At 35.0% G+C, this 19,212-nt stretch overlaps 1 protein-coding gene across 1 annotated transcript in view; it reads left to right on the plus strand.

The window, feature by feature from the left end:
* Positions 1–19,212, plus strand: part of LOC145672824 (uncharacterized) — a 96,998-nt gene that overhangs the window by 17,156 nt on the left and 60,630 nt on the right. Inside the window, exons 2-3 of the mRNA XM_081741973.1 lie at positions 8,160–8,596; positions 14,886–15,141. Of these exons, the coding sequence (XP_081598099.1) occupies positions 8,160–8,596; positions 14,886–15,141 (693 nt within the window). The remainder of the gene's footprint in view (positions 1–8,159; positions 8,597–14,885; positions 15,142–19,212) is intronic.

Below are 19,212 nucleotides of genomic sequence, written 5' to 3' on the forward strand. Positions count from 1 at the left end.
CCCGCAGAAGTAAGTTCATATAATCTCGATAATTTATTTTTGGGTAAAGTACCAAAAGGTGTTGTTATAGGTTTTGTATCAAACGCTGCATTTAATGGTCAACCACATGTAAATCCTTTTGAATTTCAACATTTTAACGTTAACAAACTGCAATTACAAGTTGGTTCAAAATCATTTCCACCGACACCCCTCACTCCTAATTTTGAAAATGGTTTATATGTTCAAACATATTCCACTCTGTTTTCCGGTACCGGTATATATTATCAAGATCATTCACATACAATTTCCCGTGAAGAATTTCGACATGGATACACTTTGTACCCGTTCATTCTATCTCCAACAGGAACATTAGATGATTCTACGTGGGATGTCATACGTGATTCCCCTGTCAATTTAAAATTATCATTTTCTCAACCTCTACAAAATTCCATTACATGTATTGTGTACGCTCAATTTGACTCTCTCATTCAAATCGATAAAGACAGGAATGTATATACTGATCATACAATGTAAAATTTCGTCATTTGAGTGCCATGAGGGTTATTGTTCACTTCTCCGCGTTCAACGATAATGATGATCATATTATTATTAAGGAACTTGCAATTGTAAATCCTGATATCCCCTTTGTACAAAGCTGGATTTTTAAACCACCATATCCATTACATGAATTACGTGTGCCGCTCATACTTTCGAATAAACATCTAGTACAACATGATTATGGTATTGACTGGTACAATGGCGATGTAGATTACTCATTGTTACCTACTATATTGAAACAATATTGTGCTAATACCTGTACCTTGTATACTTATGGTAAAACACGTCAGGACTATCTGCAGCAACTATTGGAACGGACTGTTGTGAATTTAGAAGATTTACAGTGCCCAAAAGCGTCTTCCTTGGGATTTCATGTTTACTCTTGTGCTTATTTAAAACATAGATTTGGACAATTTAAGTGTTGTGTGCGTGAAGCTTTATTATATGCCGAATACTTAAAAGTCTATGGTTATGTTTTATACGTAAATCCAAATAGTGCAACGTATGTTCCATCAAAAATAAAACAAGAGGAGGAAAGTAAGGATGAAATAGACTAATAAACATGTATAGTGATCAATTATTACAAGTGTTACTAAAGGACTGTATTACCGGTGCAAATGTGACTGGAATTTATCCCATTGATCGTTTACCTATACTTGTTCAACACCCTGTAGGACTGATTATTAATTTGGACAAGTCTGATTTACCTGGTAGCCATTGGGTAGCGATCTATATCAATAACAATAAACATGGATACTATTTTGATTCTCTGGCACAGGGTGTGCCTAAACTAATTCAACAGTTCCTACAAAGGAATTGTAAACTCTATTTTGTAAATACTGTACAAGTTCAAGATAATCATTCTATCATGTGTGGATATTTTGTATTATATTTTCTGTATTATATGATACGTGGTGTTTCATTTGACAAATGTATTGCAATGTTTAATCATAAAAAATTAAAAAATAATGATAAGCTTGTCAAAAAACATGTAGAAAACATAATGAAAAAGAAAAAAAGTAGATGTTTGTAGATTTTTAGAAATAAATAAATACCAATTTTTTAAAACTTTTATATTTTTATTTCTCCATAAAATATATCTTCCTTACAATAGTTTTAAGATTACAATGAAAACATTAAACTTGCTATGCCCTTAGTAAGGGTTGTGGATCGCTCATTTTTCCACCAATAATTCAATTGTTGTGCATTTCGATATGCACATGCCGATTTTGATTCTACTTGCTTATGAAATGAACAAATTTCATTACAAACGGTACCTTGTAATTCTGCTAATGGTGTACAACCTTTTCTTTCCAGATCCACAACGTTTGCTAACGCAAAGATTTTCTTTATCCAAATGGATTTTTCCCCACCTTTACAAAGGAAAGTTGCATCTAATGCACAAAAATCATACATAATATTCCGAATATGTGATACGAAATAGCCAGTCTTACTAGACCATGACAAGCCATGCAAGTGGTTTGTAAGCCAATCGATTTGTTTTTGGCAACCTATTGGTAAATCGTTAAATTCACATGGTACTTTTACTAAACAATGAAAATTTAAAGTATCATCACACGCAGTAAGACAAAATTCACGTATCACAAATTCATTCGGGGAAATCTTAAATCCCTGTATGTCTACAATATACATTTTATGGCAAACTGAAATTTCACACGAACGTTCCATGACAACTGGAATAAGTTGTCCAATAAATTCAGTATTTTTTAAACATTCACCAGTTTTTAACATAAAGTTTGTGATTGAAATTTCACGATGCCGTTCATGAAAAATTTCAAAGAGTTCTACTAAAGTCTTATCATTCAACAAGTGCTTTTCAAGAAAAGTTCCAGGATTATGCTGCATACCACTTATTCCATTTGAGCGTAAGTATACAGTTATCGTTTCTAACACACAATTTTCACTAATGTTTTGTCCACAATTCTCACTATCACAATACATGATTACTAATAAAAGGAAATCAAACAATACACAATTTAACATATGTCCACGTATTTCCCATAATCTTTTTCTAGTAAAATTTTTAATAGAATGGGTCTGTATTCAAAGTCCCACACAAGATCTCGGAAACGTTCAATGAAATTCCATATCATCGCAAAAGGCTGTCCATGCTTTTTTCTGTAAATTGATAATAATTCTTCACGAACTTCAAATTTCGTTACAGCATCTATAGCTTTCCGTTCAAGAGATTCCGTATCCAACACCAAACAATCATGTGTCCATTGACTGCCGTCTCCGAACCCGCAAGCAAAACAAATACAAATATCGTCTGGTTTCCAGTATATTATACAGTCTTTTATACAATCCAATGATGTACGTTCCACAGTACACTCACATGGCAAATTCAAAAATTCTTCCAACTCCCAATTCTCCACCGGGGAATTACTCACTGTTGGTGAAGGTGTAGGGGATATTCTTCTATTTCGTTTTCAACATCAAGTAACGGGAAAACTTCTGTTTCCAGTGGCGGAGGTTGCGGGTTCACCACCGGTTGGGATGAAACTTCTGTTCCCGGTAATACATCCACTTTAGACGGGGTAACTTCTGTTTCCAGTGGCGGAAAGTGCGGGCTCACCACCGGTTGGGATAAAACCTCTGTCCCCGGCAAAGATGATGATTCTGCGAGATCACTTTCACCTCTTGTACTAAAATTCAAAGAGTTCGGTGAATCCATGCTTTAAAACCAATCTATAACTCCTTTTCACTAAAAAACACTGGCTATTTAATATGTTTCGTCCATCACGTGATATCCCATACCAACGATCCAAATTTCTAGAAAATTCTCCAGCAGCAGCTGTCGCGTTACTTGTGCTGCATATTAATGAATTACCTTGTTCTACGTGTGTGATCTGCATATTTTATTTCCGAAAGGTTTTTTCTGTATTCTGTTTGTCCAATTAACATTTCTTTTAACCGGAAACATTTATTATGTGTCATGTTACCTCCGGATGCACCTGCATACATTATGTGTCATTAGTATGCGTAAAAGGGTGTATCCATTTTTTAAAACGTGCATTACCAAGTGCTACCATGTCAGAAAAGTACACACTCATGAATATTCATGATTGTTTACTTTTATTTACGAATCTACTCCAGTGAGAATCCGTTTCAGAATCCTGTAGTATTTTCTCAACAATTTTTATGTAGGCAATTGGTGAGTACTTCAAATTATATGGCCGTAGCCAAACTTCCACTATAAAAATTGTTGCGTGAGTATCTTAGGATTCTGAAACACGTATTTTTGGATAGTGCACATATTAGTTCATAAGTGAAATCTTGATCCCATTACGATAGGTCCCATGATTTAGGAGTTATGGATCTTAAAAATTCATTTTATTCCTTTTTTTTTTATGTTTTCAGTAACCTATAACTCCTAAAGGAAGCATTTATGCACCCAAGTTGGTCTTTTTGTCTTATCTTTTTATCAGGAATCACCCCCCAAACGTCGGTGTTGTTTGAAACAATCTGTGTGTATATATAGTCTTCTATATATAATTTTAAGTTCAGTAATTACAAACTAGTTTTTCTATTTTATATTCACAACACAGTAGTCAATATTTCTTGTTCACAAATTGGAAATTAACTTCTTCTGACCAAGGGCGCTGATCCTGGGGATCCTGGGAGGCCCGCGCCCCTAATCTCATGTGGGCCTCCCTATTGTATTTATGAATATATAATATTTGACACAATTTGAATGCAATTTGTCTTAAAATCCTTATATATATACCTTCTGCATCTGAATGCACCCACCCCAATTTACGGAGAAATCGGCGCCCTTGGTTCTGACATATACCGTAATTATAAAATACATTTGTTTCGCCCCAAAAGAATTGAATAATATTAATATTTACAAAATTCTGAGAAGCCTCAAGCCCTCTCAGTCCTCGTCCTGGTTTTATATACACAGAGTGGCCCAAAAGTACGTACACAACATCGTATAGCATTTTATATGATTTCTTATTGTTATCCATCTGGTAGACTTAGTTTCTTTACTATTTGTTCTTAATGTGTTTTAACTTATATCTTAAGCTTCGCTTAAGCTTACAGCCTAAGCAAATAAACCCATAAACTAGAATGTTATACTTGATCAATGCAGTTGCGTATACCTACTTTTGGACCACCCTGTATAATATTTAGCATCAAAACATAATTATTCCATGTGAACATCAGGAAAGTAAATATATCAAGAAACAATAAATCAAGACGATAACTATTGTTTAGCTAAAACATAGCTTCGTTGGGCATGAGGCTTTTGATAGAAATCAGCTTCTCACATAACTCTGTGTCTTATGATTTTTGCTTATCACCTGACAAAAGGTTATCTAGGTTTTTGCACAGAAGGATAAAGTCTTCTCTCTTGGAAAGTTCATCAAGTTTAAAAGGAAATTCAACTTTTAATGTGTTGCGTTTGAGTTGTTCAAACATTTGCTCTACAGTGGTTCGGGCGATGTCAAGAAGGATAGAACATCTCAATTCTTAAACGCTATTGTGGGTCAATAGGTGGTTGATCGTCAGCTTCATATCCAAACTGCATCTTCTTCCTTCAGACTCGAGAACTTTTTGAACTTTCTTTCCACTTGTAAATCTTCGACTTTCACTAAGCTTGTGTCAAATAAATTTTCGCGAAAATCCGTTAAAAACTTGCGAACGGATTTCAAAACGATTACGGCTTGAGATAAGTTGATAACTTTGGTTGCAAAATTTTACTTGCCATCTTGGTATGAAAAAGAACACCGTACCATGCAATTTAGGATATCAAGAAATCAAAATCTTCAAGTGTTTCAGACAAGTAATTTGCCTCACTTCTAACCTCGTCTTCATATCCTCGTAGAGACCCCAAAGGGCTTGTCGTACTTGTATATACAATCTGGCACCTTATCGCTTTAAGGCATTCGATTTATACTTCCACGGATAACGGAGGATCCTCCGTTATGTGTTTGATAAGCAGAGTTCTCAGTTATCAATTTTTCCGTAACTAATTTCAAGTAGAAGGTAATATTTGAAATGGATTTCCGAAAATCTAAGAAGAACAACAAAACAGAAAAAAGTTCTAGAAATAAGATACCTAAGATTGGTGAACTAAAACAAAACCGTATAGAAGAAGAAAAATGTTTGGAAATATTTCTAAAATTTAGGACGCTGTAATACGTAAGATGGGCAGAAGCTTTAGCAAAGATACAGTGGAGCTTCCTCGTGACTAAGTGGTTAGTCAACGTGCATATGGCGTGGGAGACCCGGGTTCGATTCCCGGTGGAGCTCCTGTGGTTCGGATCCCGTGTTAAGCAGTATGTCCACTTCTCATACAGCCTCGCTGCTGAAAGGACGCTAAATTGAAGATGAAATCAAATCAGAAATGTGATAAATTTAATCTAGCGTTCCTTTTGAAAAGTTTGGTCCTATTCAGTTGATTAAAACGAGTCAGATATCTTTGTCAGTTTACAGATATAAAATCCTTCAAATTCTTGACTAAAAAGTGTGAATAACAGTATGTCACCATTAAGTTATGTTCTAATTTCAACTAGTGACGGGGGAGTGAATGCGAAAACGGACTAACTACATTTTTGACGAAATTGAGATAGTGGCATTTCTGTTCTGATCTGAAAATTTTATCATGCCGGAATGCACTCGTTATAACAACTTACACCATCTGTTGGCAAACTAAAGAATTTACAGACTTGGTTCATTCTCGCATAATAAACTTTCAGTTCACAATATAAATGTCCTTCTACTTCAATTTCGTCAAAAATGTAGTTAGTCGGTGTTGGCATGAAACTTTTCCCCCCAACTCCAGGTTATGAAGCAGGGTATCATTTAGGGGGGCAGGAGGGGGCAATTGCCCCCCGAGAGTTTGAGGAATGTATATAATTTAATGGATTTTATAGTAATATACTAGTACGTAACGTGAAAATCTTATGTCGGTGGTGCTCTTGCCCTCCTCAAGAGAAGTCTGAAATGACGCTGCTGTTATGAAGGACTAAAAAGTGTATATGAAAGTTTTAACTGTCAAACTGTGTCAACGGCTACCGTTCAAAGGTCTTTCAGCATAATCAATCCAATAATAACATCACTAAAAAATCAATTCATTGGAGTTGATATCGGATACTCATGATACCGAGTGGAAAATCGGAGGTTCATCATTGGACCACTGCATGAAAATTTCTGTTGAACGAGAAAATGTCCCCATTGAAGAATTTTGAATTCATTTTCTTTGAGCGGTATGCATCTAAAACATGAAGCAAAATTCACTTGGTTTAAATAGAGAATGCCTTTGCAAGAATTATTACAGCATGTAACATAATACATATTAGTATTACATTACATATTGTAAAATCACATATTACATATTAGTAAAATAATAAGTTTTTTATTACATTTAATTATCTGACATAGACCTCCTATAAATTATCTTGATATTAAATTTAATATGATCAGACATTTGTAGTAAAATGTAGACAACCATATAAGTTTTGTGTTTAATAAGTTGCAAATAATTTTGTGATGGATGAATTCGAAATAAGCGCTATTTTGAAAAGCTTTACACAGTAGACCTAGTTCAAACTCAAATTTCTTTGCTGTCTGCTATTTATTTAGAGAAATCAAGAATGAATTAAAAAGACAACAATAGTACAGTTTTAAAATCATAGTAAATATAGGCTTCACTCAGATGTAGTTGTAGTTGTATTATAATTATTTACTATTTATTGAGATTTATTATTTACTACTTACAGATTTATTTAGTAATTTGAATTCGTTTCTATGTTCTTCGTTCTTTTTAAGAAAAAATAAATAAAGAGAAATGAAACAATAAACAATGTTACAGTTTTTTTTCATCTTGTATTATTTTGTGGACTATCCTGTGAATAAAACTTATGTCAACTTCATTATTTTAAAACTGTATCACCAGTGATATATTTAGGATTTTGTTTCAGAGTTGGAGGCTAAATACAAAATAGCAATAAACTTGGTTTTATTATGATATTATGTATTAAATACCGGATGGAGAAAAGTTTGGCTTATTTTGGGGGGAGGGTAATCTCAAGTCCTATAGGCCTTTATAAGTACGCCTCTAAGTAATGCCAATCGTTCTCTCCACGGATCCGAAAATACATCTCTCCCCAAACGATGTTTTTGAAAGAAATCCTGAGACCAGGTAGTTGAGTGCACAGTTTGTGATGCCGCAATTGTCGGACAATTCACTAAGTTCTATGCTGTAGATATGAGATTTAATGGAAACAAACATTAGTTCAATTGTTAGCATTTTGTTGGTTTTAAATTGCCTACTTTGAAAAAAAAAAATCGCATATTGTTGCTTCTTATTGAAAAAGAAAATAAGCAAGAAAGGTAAGAGTCTTAGCAGGGACGTACGCAGGAATTTATTTCGGGAGGATTCTAAAGCGTTTCGTGGGGGGATCAAAATACAATTTGAGGCTAAATTATATGAACATTTTTAAAATTGCCTCTAAAAGTAGACTACATTTACAAAAAAAAAAATCGGAATTTCGGGGGGGTCCGGGCCCCCAGGACCAACCCCCTGCATACACCCCTGAGTCTTAGTAACAATACAATATTCTTAAATTGTTCTATTCACTATTTACTTCTAGGAGTATCGGAATCTGCACGTGATGTTTTAGAAGACGTAAACTTCGGAGTATTAGATGAACAAACAGAGCAGAATGACTACCCAACCGCTGTACATCCGTATGTGGTGCCGGAGAATCTAAACTTGTCATCACCAGGAACAAACGTCTTGTCTAATGTTACAAAGGCAACTACCATACCTTCAAAATCAACACAAGATAACCCACAAAGCACAACATCTGCTGTAACTTCTCCGAATACTGAAACATCAACCTCATTGTCAACATCAATTACGGTAGAGTCCAATCCAACCACCAGTACTTCTACACAATCAACGGTAACCCGTGAGACAACTACGGAACAGACAATCCCATCTACAACGATTCCTCCTGACTCTTGTGTAATAGGTCACGAAAACGAGTGTCCTCCAGACAGAGGTTATATTATTTTTAAACAAGAGGTAAGTCATATATTCAAATCTTTCTGGTTTAGCAACCATTACCACTGTATAGTTTTTGAGAGATGTCACAGTTGTAAAAATTACAAGTATATTGCTAGAAGATGAGGGCAGAAAACTTGCTTAATGAGGGCACAATCCTGCTTAATATCTCGGATACCACAATTAGGACAGATAATTTTTTCTCCTATAAATTATAGCAATAAAATTGTAATTTCTACCGATCTGACTTCTTTCATGAACTGTTCTGGTTTTTTAAATGAAATAACTGGTCAATCAGTTATATTTCAGCCCTTTATAGTTAATTAAATTCAAACGCACGAAGTTTTGTGTAATTCACCGGAATACAATACATTTTAATACTTGCATAATGGTCCTTAGTGATGAAAAGTTTGTTATCATAAATGAACACGATATTTTCCTATGTTTAGTTACAGGTGACATTAGTTGTATTTGTAATTAGATTAATTGGAAATATAGTGACACAGTTTATGTCCTCCACTAATACCAATTATCAATTTATCTCTTCATTCAATCTTGACTTTAAGAAGGAAAAGTCCAAAAAAAAGACTTAAAATTTTCAAGGAAAGACTTCAAGTTGATGTTCAATCCTGGTGCTAGGGCCATGGTTCGATCCTAGGTCATGTAAGTTTGTGGGGACAACATTGTATTCGTGAACTTATTCTGGATTTCTCAATTTCTTCCCCCATTGTCATTCTACAAACTTTCTCACGGTCATTCATTTTCATTAACTCCTTACCACATGCCGTGCCATATATGGCACATACCCTTTTTTCACTTTAGCTTTTTTGGTGATTTATCAAAGGCATCAAATGACTGTTTTGTCTGCTGTGTGAGATATTGACGTGTATGAATAAGAGATTTTGGTGTCATCTGGCATGTTCTTTGTGAGTTGTAAGTGTGTAATATATGGCACTTAATAATTTCTCGTCGGAATTAAGTGAAAAATCTAAAATTCAAGTTTTAATTCATTTTTCAAGTTCCCATATGAAAATTTCCAATACTGATTATTTTTTTCGCTAAAAGAAAAAAATCATGCAGAAAGGGGTTAACCAACATCTCCTTTAGCCTAAAATGCATAACTGTAGGACATAGAACTTTCATTTCATTTCATTTCACTTTTTACGAAGTATATAATTAAAAGTTTATTCTTTCTTCTTATTTTGGACTTTTGACTTCCAAATTCTCAATCTTTACTTCGCCTCTCTTTAATTAAAACTTAAGGTGCGCGTTTCAAATTTTAGGAAGAGGGAGTCAAAAGAAATCAATTGAAAGTAAGCAGTAACTTATAAATGTATAAAAAGGTATAATCAATCGCAGAACAATACGTTTCAATCAAGGCTGCACTTAGATTTGAAGAAGGGATTTGGAAGTCAGATACTATTTAGTACGCACGTTTAGAATCAGGTGCTGCTATTTAGATGCATTTACGAAGGTTCGTCATGCACCAAGAGAGAGAGAGAGAGAGAAAGATGTATATGGTTTATAACTTAAGGCACTGGATTAGACTAACATTCTAGATTAAAAGTAGAATATTTTTAAAAGTTATAACTAGGTCCCGGATTTTTATGTGCTCAAAAGCTGTAAAATATTTATTTTTAAGTGCTAAAAAACGGAAAAATATTTGCTAAAAATTAAAAAAATATTTAACAAAAAATAACAAGGAAAAGTATGAGAAAACGCCCAACATAAGAAAAATAAATACTGCTACTCACCAATAGCTCCTATTCATCAAATGTCGAGATTCCATGCGCATTGCAGTGAATAACTAACAAATTGTCCATGTCACGGAATATTGCCTTATATTGAGAAAAGGAACGTTCTACATCACACGATGTTAACGTAGAGTATTTGAAAACGGGTATATCGCAAATATTCACACCAACTTCACTTGTGTTTTGGCGTTCCCATACTTCAGATATAATACATAGGGTTTTATCCTGTTTTCCTCAAACAAATCCTTAAATTCTTTTTCTTTCGACTTCAGCTTTCGAAGCAGAAAGAACATTCAGCTTTCTTTCAACGCACTCTACTTCTTTACCCGAAGTGCTTAATAAATTTCTCACAGTTTCTAGTTTTTTTTATAGAGTGAGTCAAGAAACCGAAATTGGGAGATATGAAAGCCAAGTCATATTTCAAGCTACTGTCACTTACTAAAAGGATGAACCGTCGTCTGGGTTTAATTTAGTTACTACACATACAAATGCTTCAAAATGATCCACATAATATAGTACTGCATTAATCTAGGTAAGCCCGTGATTACGGGTGTTATAGGAAGTAAAAGATTGGGATTTGTTTCTTTGAAAAGCTCAATTCTAGTTTGCGGTTTGACACTAACTTGACCACTTTTGGATAAAGGGTTCGGATTTTTTCACAATCGATGTAGGGCGTGTACGACACATGTCACGATTAATCATGTTAGGGTAGCATATGGAAAGAGCTTTACCAGCTTTCCTCGTATAAGGAGCACCATCAGTCAGAAAAAGCAAAACATTGTCGTGTTTCTCACATTGGTCACAAAATGTGCAGATTCATCGAATAGCCTGGCAATTGTCAAGTGATTTGTAACTGAAAGTTCTTTAAAGGCTACGAGTAACTAATCGCCTCCGTAACTATAGTGATTTCGGAGTGATTTTTGTGGTCGCTGTACGACGAAAATTCAACATGAGTTCCTTGAGTGAGAATACCTTAGGTATCAATTTTGGTCAAGAAGTCAAAAGCCTACTTCAATTTTTATACATGAATGGATACGAAACACATTCAAATGAACAATTGATCAAATCCATAGCATAGAACTGGATTACATAAGGAAACAACTGTATATTAAGCTAGTCAACAAGATGCTGTGTGAACGAATTCTCTCTTCAACTAATGGTGAAGTCAAATACACCGATAGTGACAAGGAACATTTACTTCCTATTGATCTCGCTAACAACAGTTTTACAGTCGTTAAAATGTCTTTGTGCCCCATGGAACTTAGTAACCAACAGTTAACTCGAGTTTTTTCTCAATATGGAGAAATACCGTCAATCCTAGACGAACAGTATTCTGCGGACCATGTGTATGTCACCCGTACTGGACGTAAATTAATTAACATGAAGGTTAAACAAAATATTCCTTCATTTATTACAGTGTATGGTTTGTGGCTATTTTGTAGTTACTCAGAACAAATCCAAATTTGCGCATTGTGCAATTCACAGGACCATTTTGTTCAAGAATGCCACCGCAAAAAAGGTCCGCAATTCAAAGTTAATCCACAATTCGAAGTTTTCAACCGCCGCCGTTTCGTGTACCTCATAATCTTCTCATGAAAAAGATTCTTTTCACACTGGTAACTACACGGAATTTCCTCTGCTTATTTCTGCTCGCTCTGGTGCTTCTGCTCTGGAAACTACTACAGTACCCCCATCTAATCCTGATCCCAAGGCCCAGGAAATTATCCAGGAAGGACAATTTGCTCAGGTAGGTGACCGACCGTCAGTTCAGGATTTAAAAGTTGATCCGAGTGCTCCCATGGACCAAGATAATCAATCTGACGTGCACTTGGTAACAAACTCAAACATCATCCTTGACAGGATTGTACTCACACTTACTAGTGACTCTGCCAGTGAATCTGATCTCAGTGCCTCTGTATACGAAAAACGTAAACTTTCCAAACTAAAGGCACATGTTAGTGGAGTTTCGAAAATTCTAAAAGAGACCGTACTTCATATGTTATCCAAGTTTCAGGTGCACGAAACCGGGACACTTCGAAAAAGTTGAAAGCTGGTACCTCGGATGGAGACGACTTATAATTATCTCCCTTATTATATTGTGGTCTCTATTTCAACAATTTATGCGGTGTTTACCATTTCGCTTCACTCTATTTTTGTTTCTGTTTATCTTTATGTATAGTTTTAGTTTTGCTACCATTAATTTAAATGGAGTTACATCTCCTGTTAAACAATAAGCTTTAAGAGACATTATTAGAAAGGGGATACTGATGTGTTGTTCGCTCAAGAAGTGGCCCTTCAAGAGTACGGTTATCTTTCAAATGATGCATGCTGTTCTTGTTTTACGCAGAATGGGCTAGGTATAGCTATCATCTATCGTAGTGATCTAGAGTTTAAGGCCGTTAATGATCATCCAAATAAAAGAATCTCCGTTGGGATGCTTCAACATATCAAATTATGTAATATTTACGTCCCGTCTGGTTCTCACAAAAAGCGAGAGAGATAGGATTTCTTCAACACTGACCTTGCACAGGCTTTATTTAATGGTACCAACCCTTGTATATTAGGTGGAGATTATAATTCCGTTTTAAAGCCTATTGACTAGACTCCAAACTTTAACTTCTCTCCTGAACGCCAGCGAATAGTAGACACATATAATCTAATTGATGTGTGGAGTCAACTTTCGACCCACTGACCCAGGTCACTCATTTCATACGTCAAAATCATCCAGTCGCTTGGATCGTTTTTACATAAGTCGCTCACTGGTTGCACAAGTACGAGATGTTACCCTTGAGCCTGTCTGTTTTAGCGATCACTATGCTCTTATTATGAGAATAACCCTACCAGTGTCAAAATTTTTGAGAAGTAGTCCCCTTTGGTATTTTAACACTTCTATAGTTATGAACCCTGAATATCAGCTTTTAATTAGAGAGGAATGGAGAATCTTGTTTCCGTTAATATCACGCTGTCAGGGTAAACTTATGTACTTTTGGGACAACCGAGTTAAACCTAGATTTCGATCCATCAGTAAGCAATATTGTATCCAAAGAAACCAAGCATATAATACTCAATACAACTATTACTCGCGCCTACTCAAAGAATAAATGCAAGAACAGATGCGAGGCCGTCTGGTCAGGCCTCAAATACAAGAAATCAAAGCCCATCTACTGTTATTACATAAACAACCAATGCTCGTTTTTTTTTTGTCCGAAGCAAGATTGTCCCAGCCGATGACACGGAACAGGCTAGCATTGCATAAATTCAAAAAGAACGACTCAGAGGCAAACAAAAGTTGATCTCGTCCATTAAGGGCAAGGATGGCCAATTATATGAAAGTTTGCAGGTACTTCCCCAATTTGTTCAGCATTATAAAAAACTGTATTCTGCACCTCAGGTAACGAATGTGGATGAATCTCTTTTAGACTTTATCCTTTCAATCCTAGATGTTAATGCTCAAGAGTATATAAACAGTCCCTTTACCAACGATAAAGTTGAGACCTCCATTAGATTAGGCAAACGTGGTAAATCTACTGGAATGACTCTCTTCCATTAGAATTTTATCTTAGTTTCTTTGATATTCTTGCCCCCTTTCTCATGGATCTCTTCAATGAATATCGAGAAAATTTGACTGCAGAAGAATCTCTCTCTACGGTTATTACTGTTTTAATACCTAAAAAGCCTAACTCTACGTCTATTGATAATTATCGCCCGATCAGTCTTCTATGTGCAAACTTAACCCACAAACGCTCCTTGTGCCACCAGTGACTCGCTTTATTTTTCACTACGTTACCTGAGCTATATCATTCATTTAGCCAAAACCCCGTTGTTCCACTTCAGGCACACTACCCGTTCTCTTGTTGTACGAATTTCGTTCAGTTTTCTTCTCAGGTTTTCGATGTAACACCGTATTGTCCAGGCAGTTGCTAACGAATAAAACTGGTCTTGGGCGTTTGTGGGTTAATAATCTTAACCCGATGCCTAGCGCTTCGTATGAACAATTATATGGGAGAGTTACTTAGTTCCTGTCAATACGGTCATGCAGAAAATTCCTGTGCAGTATAAACAAATACATTTTGCAAACTATTTGGTTGTCTTAGCTTCATAAACTAGTATGCACTTTTCTTAATTGTAAATTGTTATCTATATTTTAACCAACATGTTTTGTCTCGACTGAATAACAGCCCAATGTAATGACTATAAACTCTTTGCAATAATTTGATTGTCTTACCTTCATAACACTTCTGTTTACTATTCATCACTGTCAATTGTTTCTACTTTATTCATTATTTTAAATTTTTTCTTTCAATTTTTTTCTAATTTTCTGTTATATATTTTTTCAACCCATTGCTTCTGTATTAGTTTTGTAACTGCCCAATGTCACTGTAATTAAATTGTCAATAAAGTATTTTTTTAAAAAGTCCAGAATCCAGTATGGATGATGCGAATTACGAAAATAATTCATCTTAATTAGGTAGTTAAATATAAATATTTAAGAGAATTTTAAGTTTTCATCTAAACTTTATATTCAAACTAAATCTTTCTTTTTTATTTTAAATCAGGAAGCAAGTCATTTTCTGCAGGGAAAGAATGGCAGCTACATTCGTCTGATCCTGAGCAATACAAGCTTGTTAAAAGACGAAACTTTAAAACTAATTTCGGAAAACAGAACTACAAGTGTGTCAGTAGACGATTTCCAGAACAAATCTATCATTTACTATGCAACTAATACTAGCTCATTAAACATCACATTCATACCACCGAAGAAGCCAATAAATGGATCATTGCATGGGATTCAGTACGAAATAATTGAGTGGGGTAACTGTATTTTTGTTATTCTTACTTAGAAATGCATAGAGCAGATACTGTGCATGCATTCAATTTACAGAATACATAGTATATCAAGCAAGATGAAGTACGAAATTCATTGAAAGTTATATTGACGTAGCTTAGATAATAAACAGAAATATAAATTTGCATCATATTGTTCGTTAAAAGTATTTGTTATATATATATATATATATATATATATATATATATATATATATATATATATATATATATATATATATATATATATATAAACTTGAAACTGTTTCGCAGGTGAGAGTTTTAAAATTATTATCTCATGTAAAGTAAATTAAAGATATTCAGGAAGGAATTAAGCATTAGTTGCACTTTAGTATCTTTAAGCATAGATTTAATTAAATTTCATATCACAATACATTTGTATTATAAGTAACACATCAACAACTATATTTAACTTCAGATCACGAAGTGTTATGTAGATTCAATTAAATTTTAAAAATCATATTTATTTTTCTCAATAAATCACTATTACAATATAGCATTTTAAGTAAAACAAATCAGATGCTGGGTATAATACTTGGGGAGTTCAGAAATGATTGGCACTACAATTAATTTGTTTTCACAGGAACCATTTATTGAACAAACCACTACAGTTTATTGTAGAGGTATTCCCCGGCAATATCTATGCACCTTCGCCACCGTTCTGGAAGCTTCCTTATTTGTGTAGCAAACCATTCTTTAGGGGTATCTCTCTGTCACTGGCAGACAAATACGTGGAGTTAATAATTTGTGTTGAACTTTTTACCTCTCATGCCCTCTTTCATTGTGTCGAATAAAGCATAGTCGCTAGGAGCCAGATCCGGCGAATATGAAGGATGCGGCAGTACACTAAACTGTACTTCATGAACTGTGGCAATTGTCTGGTGATTGACATGTGGCCGTGCATTGTCGTGTTGGAGAAGAACGCCACGGCTCAATTTTCCTTGTCGGTGTTGGATGCGTCGGCGGAGCCTATGCAGTGAACTGCAGTAGCTCTCACTGTCGATGGACGTATTGGGAGGGAGCCATTCCACCAGCAGTATCCCTTTCTGATCCCAGAAAACGGTCGAAATTTTGCTTCCGCACGAATAGTCCCATCCATGCTTTCTTGGGTCAAGGGCTTCCAGTGTGCCTCCATTCCATGGACTGGCGTTTCTTTTCTGGAGTCTCGTAGAGGAACGAAGTTTCGTCGACTGTGGCCAGACGCTCAAAGAACTCGGTCGGACTTTCACTGTACTGTTGCATCAACTACTGGCAAATCTCTACACTCTTTTGTTTCTGCGCAACGGTGAGGTCATGAGGAACCGATTGTGCACACACCTTGTGCAGCTTCAAATCCTCATGAATGATAGTGTAGAGGGAACCCCGTGATAGACCTGTTTCTCTCTCGAGTTCATCAAACGTGATTCTCCTGTGCTCCATTATCATATCATTCATTCGCGCGCCATTGTTTGGTCTGCGTGCAGTTGCAGAACGCCCAGTGCTTTTGTTTTCTGCAGCACTGTCTTTGCCTTCTTTGAATTCAGATACCCAACGAAACACAGATCTGCGACTTGGTGCTGTGTCCCCACATACGGCTGATAATCTGTTGTGGATGTCTGAAGTATTCACTCCTTCCCTCTAGAGAAACCACACTGTCCACCGTTGCCCATGTGTGTCTGCTTCCATGCTGTCTTTTCTCTGTCCACCAACGTTCTGGCAAGTCGGAACAACTGCTGCTACAATGTGCTACCTACGGAAAGAAACAAAACCATTTAGTGGAGTTTGATAGTACTATAGTCTATCTTAATGCATACATCAACAAACATTTCAAACTTCTACTTGGCACCAGTTATAGGGGGGAGTGCCAATCGTTATTGAACGAACTAAATATTTTTAAAATTAATGTAAAGATAAAATCATTAGTGCGACTAGTTGTATTTTAGAATTTCTAAGACCAGTCCATATTTCGAAACATAGAATCAAAACAATATCTTTTACACATAGCTGTAAAAAGTTGATATCGTAAATTTTCTTGGTATCAGCATTAGTATATACTGATTATTTTATGTGAAAGTTTGGGAAAATTGATAAATTCTCGCAAAGAATAGTAGAACTAGTTAATTTCCAAAGATGACATCGACATCCTATATCTTGATCTAAAGATAGCTAGTTCCTTATTGGAAAGTAACTGTATAGCATTGCTGTATACTCAATTAAGACATGTTTTGTATTCTGAAATTTAGATGAAGTGCTAAGGATTATATGAGTATCGAAGTTTTTAGTGTGTTTTCTAACGGAGGATATTATGTTTTGAAAAAATATGTTAAGATAATAGAAAGAAAATGGTATAATAATTAAATCGTATTTGATAATTATGAATGCAATTAACATGTGTATATGCAGAATTTTGGAATCGCTGGGTTTAAACCCTTAATTTAAATACATCCAAATGAAAATTGATGGAGGTATCTAGTATGTTTTCTTAAACAATATAGTTATAAAGTTCAAAAAATCTCACTTGAAGGAACAGAAATGTATTGTCATCAAGAAGGCGCTGAATAGAATTTATCCTGTAAAGTTTGAAAAGTCATTTCTTCTGGATATTTCAAAATAGAAACTTCGTCCTTGTTTCATTTTACAGAGAATACGTTAGAAATCGTTATTTATCATGTTTGCTTGTCATTTTCTATTATTTATCATGTTTGCTTGCATTTTTGCCATTTTCAAATATGGCCCCTTAAAGTAATTGTGTTTCAAAATTTAACTGTGCATAACTTCTAAACGAATTCATATGTAGAAAAATATCTTGAAACAATCGTAATTTGCCTTTTCAAGAGATTTCCGACGAGCCCAAAAGCATTGCTATATCTTTAAAATTAAAGGAGTTAGTTTGTTTTGTGTACTTGGGACTCCAATTTTTAGATTTATAATGCTTATTATTATTATTTCGTTGCAATTACTGAATATGATGTAATTATAATTAAAGGCTGTTCATTAAAGTAATTGTGATTCTTTATCGATCGCAAATGTGAGAAGCAGCAAATAATGACGAATAGCCAAAGCGCAGTTGCTAGGACTAATTGAAGGCTAATACAGTAGAAGTGGAATAAGTCTTTGTGTTTGGTAATCTAAACAAGTGGTTCTCAACCTTTTCGAGCCTAGTGCCCCTTGGGTGAAATGGGATTGTCCTGAGCGTCTCTCGTCATTAATTTAATTCACCTATACACAGCTGAACGTAAGATGTGGACGAACAGTCTAATATCCAGAAAAGGGCTTCAGTTCTTTAAATCAGACTTTAAAAATCTACATTATTATTTATAAAAAGTCTAAATTTTGATTATTTATAGAATGCATAATGACTTTTGATCATTTATAATAAAAATAATGTTCTATAAGTCATGAAATCTCAAACACACCTTAAATAGTTTATCTCCTCCCAATCGCTTCTTTTTGTTCCAGCGTTTCCTTTGGAAACGGGAACGCCCGTTGGGAGAGTTAATGCTCAAGTTGAAAACCATTGATCTAAACTATGGAACAGGCAAAGAGTATGTCATGAGTGATGTTATGGAGAAGGTAATTAAGTAAACGAACGAAGTAAACGAAATCTTTTCTCCGATTGTGTCTTGTTACACACTCTTCGAATTATTTCGAGATTGGTCGGTTGGAAGGAGTTCAGAGTTCCTTTCAGCATTTAGTCTATATGAGACGTGGAGTTACAGCTTAATGGGTCCGAACCACGCAAGCTTTGCTGGGAATGATTTATTTCAAGAGTTAATTAAAACACATAAGTACTTAATTAAATAACAGCTTCGATACTTAACGTTGCAGAATATATGATTTAAACGAGCTCAGTGGGACACTCGGCCATCACTCTAAAAGAATAATAAAGAATGAATCACAATTTCAGAAATGAAATACTTGACTATCTCGACAGTAATTTAACCATTGCTCATCGAAAGTACGTAATATACTACAATTTATTAGAAGACCAACATTACATCACTATTTCACTAACCTTGCGGAGAAATTGTCTTCTTTATACTTCCAAAGAAGGAAAGA

This window comes from Thermobia domestica, chromosome 16 (assembly GCF_964235325.1).
Source record: "Thermobia domestica chromosome 16, izTheDome1.hap1.1, whole genome shotgun sequence".
NCBI lineage: Eukaryota > Metazoa > Arthropoda > Insecta > Zygentoma > Lepismatidae > Thermobia > Thermobia domestica.